Source organism: Labeo rohita, chromosome 20 (genome assembly GCF_022985175.1).
Source record: "Labeo rohita strain BAU-BD-2019 chromosome 20, IGBB_LRoh.1.0, whole genome shotgun sequence".
In the NCBI taxonomy this organism is placed as follows: Eukaryota; Metazoa; Chordata; class Actinopteri; order Cypriniformes; family Cyprinidae; genus Labeo; species Labeo rohita.
The window spans coordinates 33,803,944-33,823,092 of record NC_066888.1 but is presented as its reverse complement, the minus strand read 5'-3'; the positions used below and the strand labels follow the sequence as shown (position 1 = coordinate 33,823,092).

Sequence of the window (19,149 nt, the reverse complement as noted above, 5' to 3'; positions counted from 1 at the left end):
GAATCTGAGGGTACAAAAACAAAATCTAAATATTGAGAAAAATCGCATTAAAGTTGTCCAAATGAAGTTCTTAGCAATGCATATTACTAATCAAAAATTAAGTTTTGATATATTTACAGTAGGAAATTTACACAATATCTTCATGGAGCATGATCTTTACTTAATATCCTAATGATTTTTGGCATAAAAGAATGTATTGTACAATATATTGTTGGCTATTGCTACAAATATATACCCGTGATACTTAAGACTGGTTTTGTGATCCTGGGTCACATATAACACATTTTCCTTGAATAATGTGCAGTGACAGGTGTGCGTTGTGTGTGTCTCCTGCATTGTTGCTGGTTAATTAACCCTATCAGTTAAACAAGGGTTTATTGTTATATGGAGTCGTCGGTAGTTCGGCTTCTAAAGATTGAAACACTGCGGCGCTTTCACATCATTGATCTGTTTGTTTGAGCAGCTCAAAAGGTTCTGTATGTATGATGATACATAGGCGTGTCTGTCTCTATGGCGACAGGCGTGTTCTCTGAGTCTGTACGTGCTCAGGACGTCTCTTAATTCACATGGTGCCTGATCAGTTAGTCCAACACTCTTAAAAATAAAGGTGCTTCAGGATGCCATAGAAGAACCTTTGTTGTCTAAATGGTTTCATAAAGAACCTTTAACATCTGAAGAACCTTTCTGTTTCATAAAAGGTTCTTTGTGGTAAAAGAAGTTTCTTTATATTATAAAAAGGTAAGAAAGAGATGCTTCTTTAAAGAACCTTTGACTGAATGGTTCTTTGTGGAACAAAAATGGTTCTTCTATGGCGTCGCTGTGAAAAACCTTTTAAAGCACCTTTATTTTTAAGAGTGAAGCTAATATCTGAAGGCTCCTCATAAAAGCACAGACATTTCTGGTACTTCAGTTTTGGCAAAGCAAAGCTTTTTACTTCACAGAATGTAGGACTGGCAATAAATGTTAAAATAATAATTAAAAAAACAAAGAAATGTAAAGAATTGCATTCTGTAATTCAAGTTGGAAGAGCTTAATGTGCTTCAGGATTCACACTAACTTCCTTGATACGGTTTATCTAAACAAAATAAAACCCAATCAAATTCCGACAAAACTAGAAAATGTTTTTATAGAAAATTCAGTCGATTCAAGTCACCTTTATTTATATAGCACTTTTTACAATACAGATTGTGTCAAAGCAGCCTTACAGTATTAAAACAGTGAACTGTGCGGCTCTAGAATTCAGTTTAAAATTCTTCATATCCAGGCGTGTGAGACTGCTGGCTCTTTGAAAACAAATATCAGTAGAGAAGGGATTAAATAATAAATATAATGTTTGTTTACATCTTGATTTTACATTTGAGAGCGTCTCTCCCTCGCTCACTCAACCAGTCAAGCTGAATCAACGTGATGCGTTAGTAACCATTTGTGCAGCAGTTGCAGGTCGGCGTCTGCTTATAAAACTGCAGTGAGGACGCGTCATATACGCTTACGAGCTGACAGGTGCAGACTAGTTTTTGACCAGTTGACGAGTATTAGTTTAGTCATGCTGCGAGTGGGCTATCAGCGGTATGTTTATATCCTCCGGCCAGACACGCAGGTATGGTGTCTTTTGATTATTAGGTTGTAGTTGCATACGTGTGATGCAAAACAAACTGGATAAAGCTTCGTTTGGACACATTCCGTGAGTTTTCTGTGAGCTGTTCATAATAGATGTTTTATCTCTGTATGTATGTTATTGGTTTGCTTGTGTTGGTGCAGGTCAATAGCGGTGGAGATCCTGTGTCAGAGGTCAAGACTGACCCAAAACCCACCACAGCCACAGAGAACGGACTGAATCACGACAACATCTCGCCCAAATCATCCGTGGTCAGTCACCAGACTTCATCCTCAGGTGCGTGACGTGCGTCCAGTCACTGCGCTGTAGTGCGGCGTTCAAGTGTAGAAACAGGACATCATCTCTGTGTGTGTGTGTGTGTGTGTGTGTGTTTTAGGGTCGGTCAAACCTGCTGTGAAGTCTGAGGATGTTGTCCTGAGTGTTTTAACAGGTACATGTCTGAGGTTTATGTACATCTCTGGTGATCTGATCTCCTGTGACCGCTTGTGTTGGGATGATCGGGTCACAGAGACGGATGTTAATCCAGGTGTAAACGATGATGTGAGCATCTCAGATACATCAGAAGAGCACTTCATGTACAAATTTCAATTTTGTCTCTACACCGCATTGTTTCAAAACAGCTTCACAGCAATAAACTGAAAATGGACTCTTAATGTTGCAAAATTTAACCAATTGGGAAATAAATCAAGTTTGAGCTGTAAAGCAGCTCAGCAGAAGACAGTAGTGTGATTATTCAGATCGATTCAGTTCAGTTGTGTCAGTGTTGCAAACTTCGTCAATGATGAATCAAGTTCAGTTTCAGCTACAGCGTTTTTTTTCTCCAGGATCTCATGATCACACCTGTGTGTGTGTGTGTGTGTGTGTGTGTGTCAGAGGTGGACGCTCAGACTGTAGATGAACTGAAACAGCTGAAGGCTTATTTGAGGGAGCAGAAGAGGCAGTACAAAGAACTAAAGGAGCTCGTGAGGAAACACAACAAGAAGACCAACGACCTGATCAATGAACACGCGGCCAAACAGAAGCAGTTGCACAGCGACTTCCTCCGGCGCAGGTCGGCGCTGCAGAAGAGGTGAGTTTCTCTGAGACGGGCTCCGCTGTCCGCACAGGTTCTCGTCGTCTGATCGATTGTGTTCCTGCAGGAGTGTGTCGGATCAGGATCTGATGGCTCTGGAGCAGGAGAGATGCGAGAAACTGAGTGAACTGAAGGAGCAGCAGCAGCGGCAGCTCCTCACGCTCAGACAGGAGCAGTTCTACAGCGAGAAGTACCTCAAACGAGAGCACGTCAAACTGGTAATTACTCACTGTGTCACTCGTAAAACTGACAGGTTACCACCATACTCGCTATTAGACACGTGACACTGTGCTGCACAGAGCGGGACACTTCAAAGGCGGATTAAAAACATCGACGAAACGGTGTGTACAGTATACTGTAGTGCATGTTTTCATGTCATTACTAAGCCATGAATTTGACTAGATGCTGCATTAGTGGAGAAAGGACAGCAGTAAACTTTTGCCCATTTGGTGATCAAATAAAGTCTCGTAGATGTTGCTTGAATCGAACGTGATGCGTCTGGTGTGTGTGATACCGGAGAGCTGCGAGTTCTTCTAGACGCGGCACTGCACTTTTGCCTGTTCTTTGACTAACATATTTTTATATTTTGATTAGAAAACCACATGTTCTAGAATAGAAGCAGTTAAATTGTGAAAGTACACAATATCCATATGCATGCAATTTCAATACTGTGGCCTTTGTGTAGATATTTAAAGATGGACATCTTCAGCTCAATTGCTGATGTAAACACTTTACAATATGAGTCCATTTGTAACATTAAGATTGATAAAAGCTGTAGAATAGAAGTATTGTTCCTTGAGTGTGTTAATTTCAACATTTTAGTTGCTTTTGTTAATATTAATGAACAATGAACTAACAATAATGATCAATATATAATTAATAATAATATTTTTTATTAATTTACAAGGTATGGTTCAGTAGGCTACGTTTCTTTAAATAGTAGAGCACTATTTATTTTCCGCTCAGTACCCATTTGAAAAACTATTGGTCGATTAATCGGTATCGGCCAGTCTGGTCCAACCTAGTTATTGGTATCGGTAAAAACCGATATCGGTCGACCTCTAGAACTGAACATGTAGGTCAATATCCAGCAGTGTGATTTATATAGGCCGGTCCCCACAATGTCAAAAAATGATTAAAAATAGTAAATGGTGTTTATCTGAAAATGTAACGATGCAAACATGTTTTCTGTGAGGGCTAGGTTTAGGGTTAGGGGATAGACAGTATCGTTTGGTCAGTATAAAATCTATAGAAGTCTATGAAAAGTCCCCACAGTTCACAAAAACAAAGGGGTGTGTGTGTGTGTGTGTGTGTGTGGGTTTGGTTTACATATCCTGGTGGGACTCAAACCTGTCACGTGTCACGGTGGGGACCTAAATTGAGGTCCCCATGGGTACAAAAGCTTATAGAATGTGTTTTTTTGAGAAAGTAAAAATGCAGAAAGTTTCCTGTGACGGGTACGTTTAGGTGTACAGTAGTCAACATTTGAAGTGGATCAAAACCTTTCATCAAAGCTGACCTAAAACCAAAACAATACCCGTTCTTGTCTTACAACAACTTTAATGAACTTTTTTGATCCACTTCAAATATTGACTACTGTAGGGTTTGTGTAGTGCAATAGAAAATGTGGTTTGTACAGTATAAAAACCATTACGCCTATGGAGAGTCCCTACAAGGATAGCTGACCAGACGTGTGTGTGTGTGCGTGTGTGCGTGTGTGTCAGCAGTGTCTGCGCTTCATCAGGTTTGACTGCGGAAAGCGTTGTGCAGCAGAACTGCTGACTGTTTTCTCCTGCTGCATCACACTCTTGTTACTCATGATTTACTGATGTGGAACATGAGGAACAGTCGGTCGGCTGACGCTGCAGGCCGATGTTAAACACATCTGAGTCTGCGCCAGTTTTGGGGGTAATGCGAGTTACGTAATCAGATTACTTTTTTAAGTAACTAGTAAAGTAACGCATTACTTTTTAATTTGGAAGGGAATTTCTGAGTTACTTTTTTAAAAAAGGAAGTAAAGAACTTTTTTCTCCTGGGTCATATTCTTCATGCAATTTGTTTGAGTTGCGCCCTCTACTGTACAGACGTGAATTTACATTTACTTCAGCCTGAGGTGTATTCAGCTTTACAGGGCTTTACATTTGTAAAAGAAGATCTTTTTTATGCTAAAAACAAATAAGCAAGCCCTGCCCAGATTCAAAAAGTAACTCAAACAGTAACGTAACACGCATTCATGCGGGACTTGGTTCTTTCCATCAGCTGGGGACGTTCAAGCTCAAACCGGTGCGCAACGTTTTGCTACGGGTTCCGGGTTGAACGACATGTTTCCTTGAAACGGTGTGCAATGGGGTTTGGGATGCGTTTTCTCTTGTTTGGTGGGTGTGTCAAAAATGTCAGCCCAATCAGCAGCAACATGTATATAAACCATGTGGTATTAAAGAGACGGCTCGCACAATGGGACCAAGTACAGTCGTTTACAAATGTGTCCGCTGCAGCTCGGTATACGCAACAATTGAAAATATTAGAAGACATGTTTGTCGTAAGAGTTTTATAGAAACAATATAGCACATCAACATGATGATCTAGTTGTTTATATTTTTAGCTTCAGTGCAAGGCAAGTTTATTTACATACCAAATTTCATACACGATGGTAATTAAGTGCTTTACATAAAAATGAGAAAGAAAATACAAGGTATTAAAAAAGTAAGAACTAGAAATAAATTCATTTAAATTAGAATTGATTACCAGGAGATAAAAAAGATAATTAAATGTATTTACACCTGTTTCATCAGGCTCTGAAAATTCTTCAAAAAGAACACAAAGAATGGCCTTCTCAGCTGCCATAGTTGTGTCATCAGAACAGGGTGTTCAACGCACCACCGTTTCCATTTAAAAAAAGGTTTCGCAACGTTTTGTCGAGGCTGAGCGCAGCCCAGCTGATTGAGTTTTGGGAAGTGACCAATCAGACTGCGTTTCCTGCCTTGTTGGCGTGTGCCGTACATCAGCGGTGTGATATGTTCACTTACATACATGTTGGCTTTCTTTTCGTGCGCAGCTTGTTGAGAAACTGACGGCCGTGGCAGAAGAGTGTCAGAATAACCAGCTGAAGAAACTGAAGGATCTGTGTGAGAAGTACGTCATTTACTCTCGTCTTTCTTTTTTTTTTCAACTTTTATTTTGTATTTCTTTTAATGTAACTTTGAAATACAAAAAACAAACAAGGGGGAAAGAAAAAAACACTGAACAGACAGGTCACCAGAGACATCACATTCTTCTTCTTACAGTATGTAGTAATTTTCGTAATAGGGGTTGCTTTCCCAATAGCCCCCCCTACCTTTACACACAAAAGGAAAGAGGTATAATAAAAAAAATAACTTGGAAAAAGAGGTTAATTCAAGACCGTAGAATGCAGTCAATTTAAGTCCATACAGTTCAGTCCATTCAGTGTATTTCCATTAATTAAACACTTCACATATGGAGCAAGGAAAAAAGGGAGGGAGAGACACATTCACTACAAAGCACTTCTATGTACTGTCTATTTTTCTATGTATGTTTTTATTAATGAAGCACTGATTTCTATGGGAAAAGTCTGTGGTTTTGTCCTTTTAATGAAAGTCATTGTGGTCATTGGACACCACTGTTCCCCAAAATATCTTATGATTTCATTTTCATTTTTTTTTTTTTTCAGAGAAAACAAAGACTTGAAGAAAAGGATGGATAAGAGACGACAGGAGAAGTTTCAAGAAGCTCGAATGCTGGAGAAGACTCTGACTGAGGAGTGAGTGGTCAGGGTTAGGGTTAGTTAGGGTTAGGTTTAGGGTTTGGGTTAGGGTTAGTCAGCAGTCTTTGTGTGGGTCTTCAGATCACGTGCTCACGGATCAACATCTCTAGTTTACGGATTGGCTTTGGCTTGAAGCTTGAACTTCATTCTTACCAACTAGTTTTCTTAGAGAAGCTTGATGACCAAAGTTTGGGTTGAGACTGTTTGTTGAGTTGGAATATTCACCAGGACCAACAAAAGCTGATGTTGATCCAAACACACGATCATCTGTAGGACTGAGACTGCTAGTGGCCAGTCTGATAAAGATTATAACCACACTGAAAGATAAAATCATCCTGTTTTGTAGGAAAAAGATGGAGATGAACAGATCACACGTGAATGAGGTGGTGCAGTCCATCAAACGGGTGAGTGGATGCCGGTTACCGTGGACTAGTTAACATGCTTTAATTACACACAGTCTGTGTTGCTCTCTTTTAAAAGACTATCGAAAGCAGTTGCATATTCTGACAAAATGAAAGATATTTCACCTTTATTTTTGAAGCAGACTTAAAGTTTTGCTCCTTTAACCGTCCTCAACACTTCTGATCAGGTTGTGTACACAAACAAAAAAAAACAAAACAAAAAAAACAGGCTAAATGCAAATAATATAGCGCAACTAATCATATAATCATGAATAGTTCGGACAGCAAAATCAATAGACTTCAGTTAATTAAGTGAGCAACATTTAAAAGGAAGAAAAAAACATGGCTTGTACCAAATGTCACGTGTTTGTGCTGTGACTGATCCTGCAGTTACATCGGTACACCTGTAGGTGCCGCCAAGTGACTGTCCTAATGAAGCAGTGACGTCATGTGTCCTACTGAGCATTTTCATGGACAGAGTGGAAGATGGTGTGTAAATTGTACATTTATATTGCAACTCGGTGTGAGCATGTAGTTTATCGAGCTGCTGTATTCAATCAATATGGTGTTTGCAGTCAGAACATCAGTCATGTGATCAGCTGCAGCCAATCAGAGCTCTGATTATATTCAAAGCAACAGCAGGACTGTGATCCTACAAATCCTAGTAGTTATAGACCTATCGCTCTTACTTCTACGTTATGTAAAGTAATGGAAAAAATGATAGTAAGGCGACTGAACTACATCCTGGAGAAAAGGGAAATGTTATCAACATTTCAGTGTGGTTTTAGGAAAGGTAGATCTACAGCAGATGCTTTGATACTATTTGAAAAGTCAAAAAAGCTTATATAATGAAAGAGTATATGTTTGCAGTATTCTTTGACATAGAAAAGGCTTATGACACTTTGTGGAGGGAAGGTCTGCTAATTAAGCTGAATAAAATTGGTATAGGTGGAAAATTCTATAACTGGGTTTTAGACTTTCTATTTGAACGTACTTTTCAGGTTAAAATTGGAGAAGAAATGTCAGAATCTTATAGCATTCTAAATGGAACTCCGCAGGGTAGTGCAATTAGCCCAATATTGTTTAATTTAATGATTAATGATGTTTTTGATAAAGTTAAAAAAATAGGAATAGGATTAGCACTTTATGCAGATGATGGAGCGTTATGGAAGAGGGGACGTAATATTAAAAATGTAGCTAAAGATATGCAGGAGTCGATTAAGAAAGTGGAGGACTGGTCCCTGGATTGGGGTTTGAAATTCTCAGTTTCCAAAACAAAGTATATGTTATTCACAAAGAACAGGAAGATTGAACATATGGATCTGAAGTTATACGACCAAGCATTGGAAAGAGTGCCTGTTTTTAAGTATCTTGGTCTATGGTTTGATGAAAAACTAACATGGAAAGTACATATAAATCAAATTGAGTCAAAGTGTAAAAGGATCATAAACTGCATGCGTGCAGTTGCTAGTTACAGTTGGGGAGCTAGTCGCAGTGCATTGTTATGCATGTATCAAGCTTTGATTCGTTCTTGTTGTGATTATGGATGCATTATCTACGGGTCAGCAGCCAAATCTCTGCTGAAAAAATGAGATGTTATACAGTCTAGAGCATTAAGAATATGTTGTGGAGCAATTAAAACATCCCCTGTAAATGCAATTAGGGTGGAAATGGGAGAAATGCCTCTAGAGCTTTGAAGGGTAAAATTGGCAATGACATATTGGGTGAACCTTCAACAATCAGTAAATAGTCATCTTACTCGTAAAGTATTGGAGGAGTGTTGGGAATATTTATATGATGGAGGATATAGTTTTGGGTGGAAGAGTAGAATATGGGCTAAGGAGTATGGTATGGATAATAAGATTTTCTGTCCTAATATACCACTCGCTGATGCCCCGCCATGGAGAGTCCCTGAACCACTTGTAGATTTGAGTTTACTAGACAAGCCCAAGGATGAGTATATTGGAAAGGAGGTTAGTGCTTTTTTAAATAATACATTCTATTCAACTTTACAATTATTTACAGATGGATCTAAGGAACCTGTTAGTCAAAAGGTTGGTATTGGTGTATACATTCCTACATTTAAAATACGGATAAGTTTGAAATTGCCTGATGATTTGTCTGTATACACGGCTGAACTAACAGCTATAATAGTAGGATTGCAGTGGGTTGAAGAAGTTTGGCCAAGTAAAGTCGTAATATGTTCAGATTCTTCTTCTGCTTTAATTAGTTTAATGCATGCTAGATCAGACAGAGAAGATTTACTAATGGAAATATATCTATCGTTATACAGATTAAAAGAGGCTGGAATAATTGTATATTTCTGTTGGGTGCCAGCACACGTTGGGGTATCTGGTAATGAAGTTGCTGATAAACTAGCAAAAAAAGCACTAAATAAGAGTGAGGTGGATGTTCGAGTACCTATGGGGAAAAAAGAGGCAAAGTCGGTCTTAAAGAAAAAAGTTAATGAATAAATGGCAAATTAGATGGGATAATAGCAGCACAGGGAGATGGTGTTATAGCATTACACAGACAGTAGGGAGAATGAATTGTCAGGGAAGAAATAGAAAGGAAGAGGTGTGGCTGTCCAGGTTAAGATTGGGACATACATGAATTCAACTTTGGCACTTATGGGTTTGCGTGGAAATGGTTTGTGCGATGTGTGTGGTGTACCAGAAAATGTATTTCATGTGCTTTTTAGGTGTGGTAAATATAGTGTGTATCGTGATTTATTATTTAGTCATTTAGGGGAGGAGGGAATAAGGCATGAATATATCTTAGGAAAAGGTTTAATGGATAGACAAATATACACAGCCCTAATTAGATATATAAATGACTCAGGTCTAGGGTCTAGGATATAATTTGGATGGAATACTCTACTTAATCTGGAGCATGTAGAGCTAACTGTAAGTGGTAGAGGAGCTGAACACGCAGCGCTATCATGAGCATGTGCTCTGAGTGCTCCATAGATTAAAGGGAGTATGAAACATAAAGGTTGGATTATTATTATCAGTAGTAGTAGTAGTACTATTATTATAATTTTTTTTTTTTTTGTTTGTTTTTTTTTTGTTTTTGTTTTGTTTGTTTGTCCTTTCTCAAAATTCAGACTCATCACCTATGTAAGTTTAATGTAACATCCAGTACAGTAGGTGGCGATAATGCTCTTAAGGAGTTGGTCGCCATTAAACAAGAAGAAGAAGAAGAAGAAGACTGTGATCCTGCTGACTTAATAGTTCATTATAAGGATATTTTTGCTGCTTTTGTATGATAAATAATGTCAACAGTGTGTTGAGGTCTGTCTAGTGAAGCAAAACCAGTTGAGAAGCTCTGATCCAGATCTCTGGGAGAAAGCACTGGATCAGCATCTGTGTCACATGAAGATTTCTATCAGCCAGTCAGATGTTGGTTGGTTAATGGTTATCTGAGGGTTAGTTCTGCGTTTCTACGTTCCAGTAACATCTCGCGTGGCAGTATTGTGCTGACGTGTTCATCGCTCTTCTGTCACGTGTAGATAGCACATGTACCGGAACACGTCTGTAAGCGTGTGCATGTTTGTGTGTTTTCCAGCTGGAAGAAGCTCAGGCCAAACGACTGGACAGATTGCTGGAAAAACATAAAGATATTCGACAGCAAATCCTAGATGACAAACCAAAGGTACGAGCCATTTTACAGTTATATGATGTGTTTGGGGAAGTTTAAAGCACTGCAGACACACACACACACACACACACACACACATATACCTGCGGTGTGATCGTGTCTCCTCACTGTCACTGTTATTTTAGGAGGATGGATCACAGGAAGTGGAAGGTAAGCAATACTGCATCCCAGCATTCGATTCATCACAAGAACTCATCTGACATTCAGGTTAATGGTTGTATTTCCTGAGCCGCTGAAATTAACCAAAACCCAAACTCTGGATCATAACGACCTCATCCGACCGTCCTTCAATAACCAGCTTCACTGACCCGTGTGTGAGTGTGTGTGTGTGTGTGTACTCTGACTAACAGCAGCTGAATCACACATGTGCTCTTCTGCCGACGCTGTGTGCAGTTCATCATCATCATCATCATCATCATCACGCGTGATCTGTGTTTCAGCAGAAATACTGAACCGCTTTCATCGGTAGTTTGTTTGATGGTTTTTCTTGACGTCGACTCCAGCAGATACTGACTGGACGTCAAGACTCGAGTCACGCTCTGAAATGCGACACATGCTGCCAAGATCTGCTATGATGTTTAACACGCTCACAGTCGTGTTTCTCTGTTGGTCAGCGACTTGTGTCGTGTGACGTCATTACATACCGTTACTGAAGTCACATACGGAGGAGCAGCGACGGTCTGCAGATGATTCTTCAGATGAATGCTTTAAATGGGGGGAGACTCACTGACGAACTTTGTCTGGTTCTAATATGGCTTTGGGTTCTGACTCTGTGTTCGCTTGCTTTATGGGCTGTTTTCACAGGGAACAGAGAGTCAGTGCTGCATTAGGACAAGTTGTTCTGTCATATTAACCTGTAAGGCTTTCTTTCTTCAGTGGAACAAAAAAAATGATTTTGAGGAATAATGGAAAACTGACCAGTGTTGGGGAAAGTTACTTTTAAAAGTAATGCGTTACAATATTGAGTTACTCCCTAAAAAAGTAACTAATTACGTTACTTAGTTACTTTTTATGTAAAAGTAATGCGTTACTTTACTTTTGCGTTACTTTTTAAATCTGGGCAGGGCTTGCTTGTTTGTTTTTAATATAAAAAGTTCTATTTTTGACAGATGTAAAAGCCTTTTCACACCAAAAGCCTCAGGCTGTGAGAAAAGTAAATTCACGTCCGTACAGTAGACCGCAGAAGAAAAAATGTCAACTCTTCAGCAATAAAAAAAAAAAAGGGAAAACAAATGTTGGATTATATTGAGTAATTTTTGCTTATTACTATGGTTGAATTGGATCATCGAAGGTCGGCAGCAAAGACATCGGTTAATAAAATGGGATTAATGCATAAAGGATATTTGTATTATTTAACATATGTAATTATTGCAGGATTGCGTCATATTCTGAGTTGAATTTCACTGTTTCTATTCATTTTGAGGAATACTTTTTATTCATTTTTGTGAGTGAGATGAATTAATGCATGTTCACATTTATTATAGAACTAACATCTTTCTCCCGGTTTCTCTCAACATGGGAACAGAAGAGCTTTTATTTAATAAATGGGGGAAAAGTAACTGGCGTTACTTTTTTTAAAAAAAAGTACCTCAGATATTTTCTTGTCAGTTATAAAGTAATGCGTTACTTTACTCGTTACTTGGAAAAAGTAATAATATTACGTAACTCGCGTTACTTGTAATGCGTTACCCCCAACACTGACTTTTATTATGTGGCCAAAAATAAATAAATGAGACCTCTTTTACTTTTATCAGGGTTCCTACAAGGGCTACAAATATGACTTTTTAAAATTTAAGCCCTGGAAAACCCTTCAAAATGGCAACATTCCTGAAGAGGTACTTGAAAAGTGCTTGAATTATTGAAACGCAATCTATCAATGAAATAATTGTTTAATTTTTTAAGGAGCACATATCTTTCCTGCAAATTCAAACAGTTTCAAAAAACATACTTTTTTTCCTGCTTATTTCAGTTAATGTCATGAAACGAGTGAGCTAAAGCAGCAGTAGTACTGACAGTGTCGTGTAAACATGACTGAAGACATGAAAAGAGGAACAGATGAATCAAATCAGTTGAGTCATTTGCGTTGGAACCGCTCCGATTCATTCAAACTCGTGACTTTGATCGTTCATTTCAAGCGATTCACTAGCAAAAATCTGATCAAATTAAAAGAGCCATTCATTTTTGAACTTCAGCATCGCTTTTAATGATTTTCAAGGAGCTTTTTGAAACTCAGAATTATTTAAACCATTGTGTCGCTAAATGATTCACTGTTTCAAAGCGCTCCAGTCGGATAGCGTATCGGGAATCATTTGATTCAGATCGGGGCATATCATTTTATTAGTATGTTTTTATCTGTCTATTTATCTTTTTTTAGATTTAGACATTGTTTGATAAGTGAGATCTCTGAAGTCCTTGAAAATCAAAAAAGTAGTGGTTAAAAAGTCCTTGAATTTAATTTTACAGTATCTGTACGAACCCTGTTTTATATTTTTGAGAAAAGTCTTACAGGTTTGAATGACAGAATGATGTGGGTTTTTTTTCGGTGAACTGTCCCATTAAGCGGGAAAAGCACTCCTTACGCACGGGAAGTCCAACCTGGTCAGAGAACATGAACTACTTGCTGTTGATCAATTAAACATCCAAAATATAACAATCATCAGTTCCAATGCTGGTGTCGATTAGAGGAGAAGCAGATGGGGTGTTGCTGTTTTTCTCTTTGTAAATGAAGGCCTGATGCGTTTGGAGCCTCGGTTCATCTCAGCGTCACTAGAGGGCGTCACAGTGCAGTTAAACATGCCAAAACCCTTCAGATGAGAGTCGGTGCTTCACAGTAGACCGTTAAATTATGAAGCATCAGTCCATCTGGGCTTTGCTTCCCATTAGACTCGCATTTTTTAGGAATGATTGCGTAATCTGCGTGTGAGGAACACGCCACGCACGTGACCTCGTTCCCAGCCGTGTCACAGTTAGATTTATGAGCAAACTTTGCAGCGGCGTCAGAAGCAGGTCAGCGGATTTGAAGTTTCATCTGCGCTTGTGTTTGGATCAGGAAGCAGTTTGAAGTTAAAGTAACCAGGACGAAGCTGAAATCCTGCCCTCTGAAAGAACACGAGCGGGAGAGAGAGGCCTGACCTATTTTTACGCTTGGATCAGGCACTAATGGACAGCTATAAGCATCCCGGGTCTTCAGAGACCTGCGGAACCATCTCGCTCTCAGCCGATGAAAGCGTTGAGAGATTTAGCCTGCAAACTGACAGCTAGTTTAGCTACTCTACCAGCAGCAGCAGCCTATATACGTGTTTTTGAGAACACGTGTCGGTGTTTAAATAGAAGCGAGCGTTTGGCAGCGAAGCTGACGGGCTGCTGTCACACCTCAGCGTGCTGCTAACGTTCCAATCGGAGCGGCCGGCGGGATTCGCGCGCACACGCAGCGTGTCGTCAGGCTGATTAGATCTGACTTTCAGGTTCACTTTGGCGTTTGTTTCATGAACTTCCAGCGAGGTGAGCGCGACGAGGGAACGTTGGCACCTCGTCATCAGGCCGTGAGCTCATTCGCTCTGTTCATTGTGTTATTCGTGCTTACGCTAAGCCTCTGTGGATGAGCTGTGCTGCTTCTGAGGTATTTTTACACTTCTGGTCTTGTGATGTTTTGTTGCAGGGTGGCAGACGTGTTTCTCTCTGAGAGCGTGAATGAAGCTGCAGGCCGCGACGGCAGCACAAATAGTCGTATGACTTCACAAACGGGAGCGCTGTGCCATCGCCATGGCAACACTCATCCCGCTTTAACCCCGTAATGACCAGAGCGGGAGGCGTTGCTCTCCTCTGGAAGCTCCTGGAGTAATGCTCTCTGGCGGATGATGGTGTCGCCGAACGCTCTCTGTGTTGAAAGGAACAGTTCTCCAGTTTCTCCTTCAGCCCCTCCACAGGACAGAAATAACAGCACATGATTTGGGGAGGACCTGAGGGTCAGTCAGTTTTCACGTGTGTGTGTGTGTGTGAACTATTCCTTTATGGGCATTTTATTGTTAAAAAACACAGCGCTTAAAACGCACGTTATATTTTCACGGCCAAAGCACAGCACCGTAGTAAGCGGCAGGCGAGAGACAGATGGAGACGTCTGTGAGACACACGGAGCAGATTGAGGCCCCGTCAGGCGCCTTGCGTTCGGTTGGGCTCCCGCTGGCACACGCGTCAGTCGCTCCAACGTTTCCCAGCCCTCGCGCTCGTCGTGGCCGCGCTTTTCCCGTGTTTGATGTGAGCGACTCTTCATTAATAATTCACACGACCCTCCTGATTCTCGCCAGGGGAAGCGCTGTCACTCGATAAAAACCCGAGGAGCACAAACAAACCCCGGCGCTCAGCGATCCGGCTGGAAATAACCTGCTCTGTAGAGGAAAGATGACGAGTGATTGTTCAGCGCTGAAATGAAGATTAATAATCAAACGCTACTGATTAGAGAGTCTCTGCGCGCCTCAGATGCTGATGGGTCTGAAGTCAGGTGATCCCTGCTCAATTTAGTCTTTTAGTGACCGTTTGCGAACGCGCACGTGCGGGCGGTTGCGTGACGAGTGTGAAACGGGAACGTTTCAGCTAAAGTAATTCAATCTCTGCCGAATCTAGATTTCAGAAGCTTCGCATCCCTCGATGGCGGGCCAGAATTAGGACAGATGTTGAAGAAGGTCATTCTCCTCCCAGAGTGCTTTAAGAGAGCGGTGGAATTGGACGCGAGTGTGGTTTGTTGACAGATGACGAGTCTTTTGAGGAAAGACATTTTTAACTCTGAGTCGGGAGGGAACAGAAACTAGAATGGGCCGTGCTTTCATCTGCAGGTCTCTTTAGGTCAGTGAATCGGGGGCGGCCCGCTGACTTCAGGGCTTCAGATTGAACGTGAGGTGTTTCTCAGCCCTCGTGCTGGAGGAGATGATGGTTTCTGCGAGCGAGAGGTTTGATTTCTCAGGTCAAAGTGGCCTGAATCTTTACCCCTCTCGAGTGCGGCTCTCACAGCGAATGTGCGTCGTGACCTGTTCTTACAGCAGCGGCCCCATAAGGTGGACCGGCCACCTCGACGGATACACATTAATGTTGAAAAGGCTTTAAATTGACATCAGTTATAGGCGTCAAAAATGCAAACAAACTGACCACCAAAATAATGACACAAAAGCAATGCAATGAAAGAAAAATTGTTGAACAAACTTGAAATCAATTCAGAAAGAGATTCCAAGCTGTCACTAGATGTGCTAAATGTAATTAAAGCGTTTTTTTTCTTACCACATGGTACAGCCGTGCATACACAAAAACTACCAGGAATAGTCATATTTCATTGAAACATTCTTGTGTTTAAAGTTACCCAAGATAACTTGTTTTACATGACATTTACCCACCTGAGAGTAAGTGACAGAACGTGAGCTGGTCACAAGGTCATTGTCAGTGTTTTTGAAGCAGAGGCTCCCCGTCACTACTAGCAGAGCGCCATCTACAGGTGTGGTGTTAAACGGCAGAGAACGCTTTGTCATTGAATGGCCAATGAGTGTGTGGATGTGAAATGGACATCAAGTTTCTGACCTCTGTCTGATTTAGATTTTTGAGCTGTTTATTGACGTCAGTGTTTGATGTCAATTTCAGGTCTTTTGAACATCATTTGCCCACTGGCACATGTTTCAAAGGGAGATTCGGCAAATCGGTGCTGTCCGAGACCCCAGTTAAACTTAATCAGGCTGACAAAGAATTCATATTAACACAAATAACCAAGACCAGACCAGTGTAACTGCGTGTAGCGGTGAAGATGAACTGAGCGTTTTGTATGTTTGGCGGTAAACGGCAGCCGAACGTTCAGGATTTAAGGACCCGAGAGGGACGACATCAATTCGCACGGCCCCCAAATGTCCCGTGCCATGTCGACGCCCTCGTAACTTTTAATTATTTCTGTTTCCACACCGACCCCAGGTGATAAAGATGTGGCTCGTCTGAGGTGCGAAAGGTTGACGGGAGTCGCAGCTTAGCGTCAAACGCAGTGGGGCGTCTTGGCGAAGAGTCGCCGCAGGTCCGCCTCGCCCCGGACGCTCACGCACGTGCCAAAAGCTGCGCGGCGCGGCCGAGGTGGCGTTTTAATCCCCGGCCTTTGTGTCTTGGCCAGCAGGGGGACAGCAGATGTCCTTCCCCTAAGTAGGTCGGGCTTTGTGCGGGGCGGCCTGGAACCATCTGGCCGTGGCATGTCGCTGTCAGCCGGTTGAAAATGTGATTTTCTAGAAGGTGACCTTCGAGATGATGGGCATGTGGTGACGATTCTGAACCGGTCTGAGAAATTGCAAATGTAGTTTTCAGAGGGAACGGCTGATGTTTCCTGTGTTGGTAAATCACTTTACGTACAGGTTTCTCTTCTACCTGCTTGTCTTAACCACCTGAAACCAGCGCATGAAAGTACTAAACCTGTACTGAGGGTTAACCGGCGCAAGCAGAGATCAGAGACGCTCTCAGATCACGAGCAAGCGCGAATGTTTCGAAATCATAGTCTTTGACACGATTCATCTTTGGCGCTTTCTTTAATTACACCGCTCCCAGGAGAGCGAGCGGGGTAGTTAACCAGTCAAATAAGCAGTAAAGCAATTATTGGGTCAGAATGAATACAATTCTGACATCTTTAATCACTAGGGGAGTCTGTGCCTGGAGAAAAACAGGATATTCGACTCTCCCAGAGGTGGCAGAAGCTGAGTGAGATGAAATCGTGTCGCATTGGCTTTTCAACACCAAGCGAACGTCACTTCGGCTCGTGGATCTTCTGAGATCCTCTCTAATCCGAACCTTTAACCTCAGGCTGCGGTTTTACTCTCCTGCGGTCGCCGTGACTCATTTTAACACGGTCGAGCTTTGTTCTGCTGTCCAATCGTGTGCTTATTCGTGTTGCAGCGCCGTATTCTCTCACGTGACGTCGCCGTGGCTCGATTTCCGCTTTGTGACGACGCTCTAGATCGGAGGTTCTCAACTGGTGGGTCCCGACCCCAAAACGTGGCTTTGTTTCTTCTTTCAGTTTCTTTGTTACGACAGCAAAAGAAAATAAACCATTAAACACAAATCAGTGCGGTGAAATCTGAAACCAAACCAGTTGAGATGGTCTGATCTGGAGGGATGTGTTTCGTATGATTTTGTAGTGATTTTGTGCCGGTTTCTTCCGCAGCTCCAGAGCGAACTGGACCAGGAGTATCAGGACAAGTTTCGGAGACTTCCAGTGGAAATCCAAGAATTTGTGCAGGATTTTGCTGCTTGTAAAGGCAAGTTAAGCCAAGACAGTGACTTTCTTCCCATTTCCACAACGACGGAGAAGCTCAACCACGCGGCGCTCTCGCCAGGCGAGGACGTGGAGGAACGATCGCCAGAGATAGTCTTCGACACGCCACTTTGAATTTGTTGTACCTTTGTAAACACGTTTTTGTACTCAATGTGCTGTTGAGTTTTCCCTGATTTAATGTGCACCTTTTAGTATGACGACTGGATGACTTACTTGAACAATGTTAAAAATAATTGTCCTGTTTTCTTACTTTTAAAACTTTTAGTTTTCACAAGAACTTGCTGCTTATGCGGATTGAAATACGCGTACGTGTTTAGACGGACTCTCGTGTACGTTTAGATGAGTCTTACTGTCTCTTAAAGATTCTGAACAGCTCTTGAAGTCTTTTAATATAAAGTTTAGGCTCTATATAAGTCACCCATGTTATCCTGGACCGTTCTGACACAATTTAGATTTTGTACAAATTCATTTTTACATGTATAAAACAACGCACAGACATGAAACATAAAAGCATCAAGTGAATAAGTTGCTTGCACGTTACTGTACAGAAATGTGATGTGAAAGTAAAGCATTCTTGTACAACATGCATAGAGAGATCTACATCACATTTATGCATTCGGCAGACTTGCGCTGCATTCAAAGATCACATGCGATCAGTTCATTCATTCCCTGGGAATCGAACCCGTGACCTTGACGTTACTAGCGTTTGATCCACTGTTTGAGCTGCAGGATGATGTTTAGTAAAGGTGTTCAATAAAGATTCGTATGTGCCACAAAGAGGAATATCTGACCACAAATACACTGTGGGAGAATGTTTAAACAAACTCTACGCAATTGACCACAGTCACGACTGGACCAAAGTTTTCAAATGAAGATGAAGACAACAGACAATGTCATTAATGTGATGAATGTATCTACAGTGGAACGCTGCCTGTTTCTGAGGATCTTTTATCAATGTTTACGAGATGATTGGCGTCGCGTGACGTGTCCGATATTCACCCGTGTCAAAACGACACCAGTGCCACAAACATCTGAGACGTGCCTGTAGATGCACATGAACGGCGTCTCGTTCGAGGTGTTTGCGAGTCCTGTGCTTCTGAACACGTTTACCTTCTTAATGCATCATATGTACATTTGTCATTGTAATATAACAGTCTGTGGGCGTCTAGTGCACTGATGAGTAAAGCTTGTGACTAGCAGTATTTCAGAGAAATGTTACATTCATAGAGACGCTCCTTTCACTTGAAGTTCCTCCACACTGATGTTGATGTACCTAAAGCTTCTTGAAATCATGTGTAAAGTGTAAGCGAGTTAATAAATGCCTGTGGATGAAATAAA

At 41.3% G+C, this 19,149-nt stretch overlaps 1 protein-coding gene across 3 annotated transcripts in view; it reads left to right on the top strand.

Moving 5' to 3' along the window:
• Window positions 1-19,149, top strand: part of LOC127182984 (1-phosphatidylinositol 4,5-bisphosphate phosphodiesterase beta-1) — an 83,072-nt gene extending 63,923 nt beyond the window's left edge. For 2 of the 3 annotated variants that reach the window (XM_051138714.1, XM_051138716.1), the window contains 9 exons: window positions 1,759-1,891; window positions 1,992-2,045; window positions 2,489-2,684; window positions 2,755-2,905; window positions 5,743-5,819; window positions 6,376-6,465; window positions 6,815-6,872; window positions 10,437-10,523; window positions 17,701-19,149. In XM_051138714.1, coding sequence (XP_050994671.1) covers window positions 1,759-1,891; window positions 1,992-2,045; window positions 2,489-2,684; window positions 2,755-2,905; window positions 5,743-5,819; window positions 6,376-6,465; window positions 6,815-6,872; window positions 10,437-10,523; window positions 17,701-17,925 — 1,071 coding nt within the window. In that variant the 3' untranslated portion in view covers window positions 17,926-19,149. Of the gene's footprint in view, window positions 1-1,758; window positions 1,892-1,991; window positions 2,046-2,488; window positions 2,685-2,754; window positions 2,906-5,742; window positions 5,820-6,375; window positions 6,466-6,814; window positions 6,873-10,436; window positions 10,524-10,654; window positions 10,680-17,700 lie in introns of all 3 variants that reach the window. The other variant, XM_051138715.1, reaches the window with a different exon arrangement.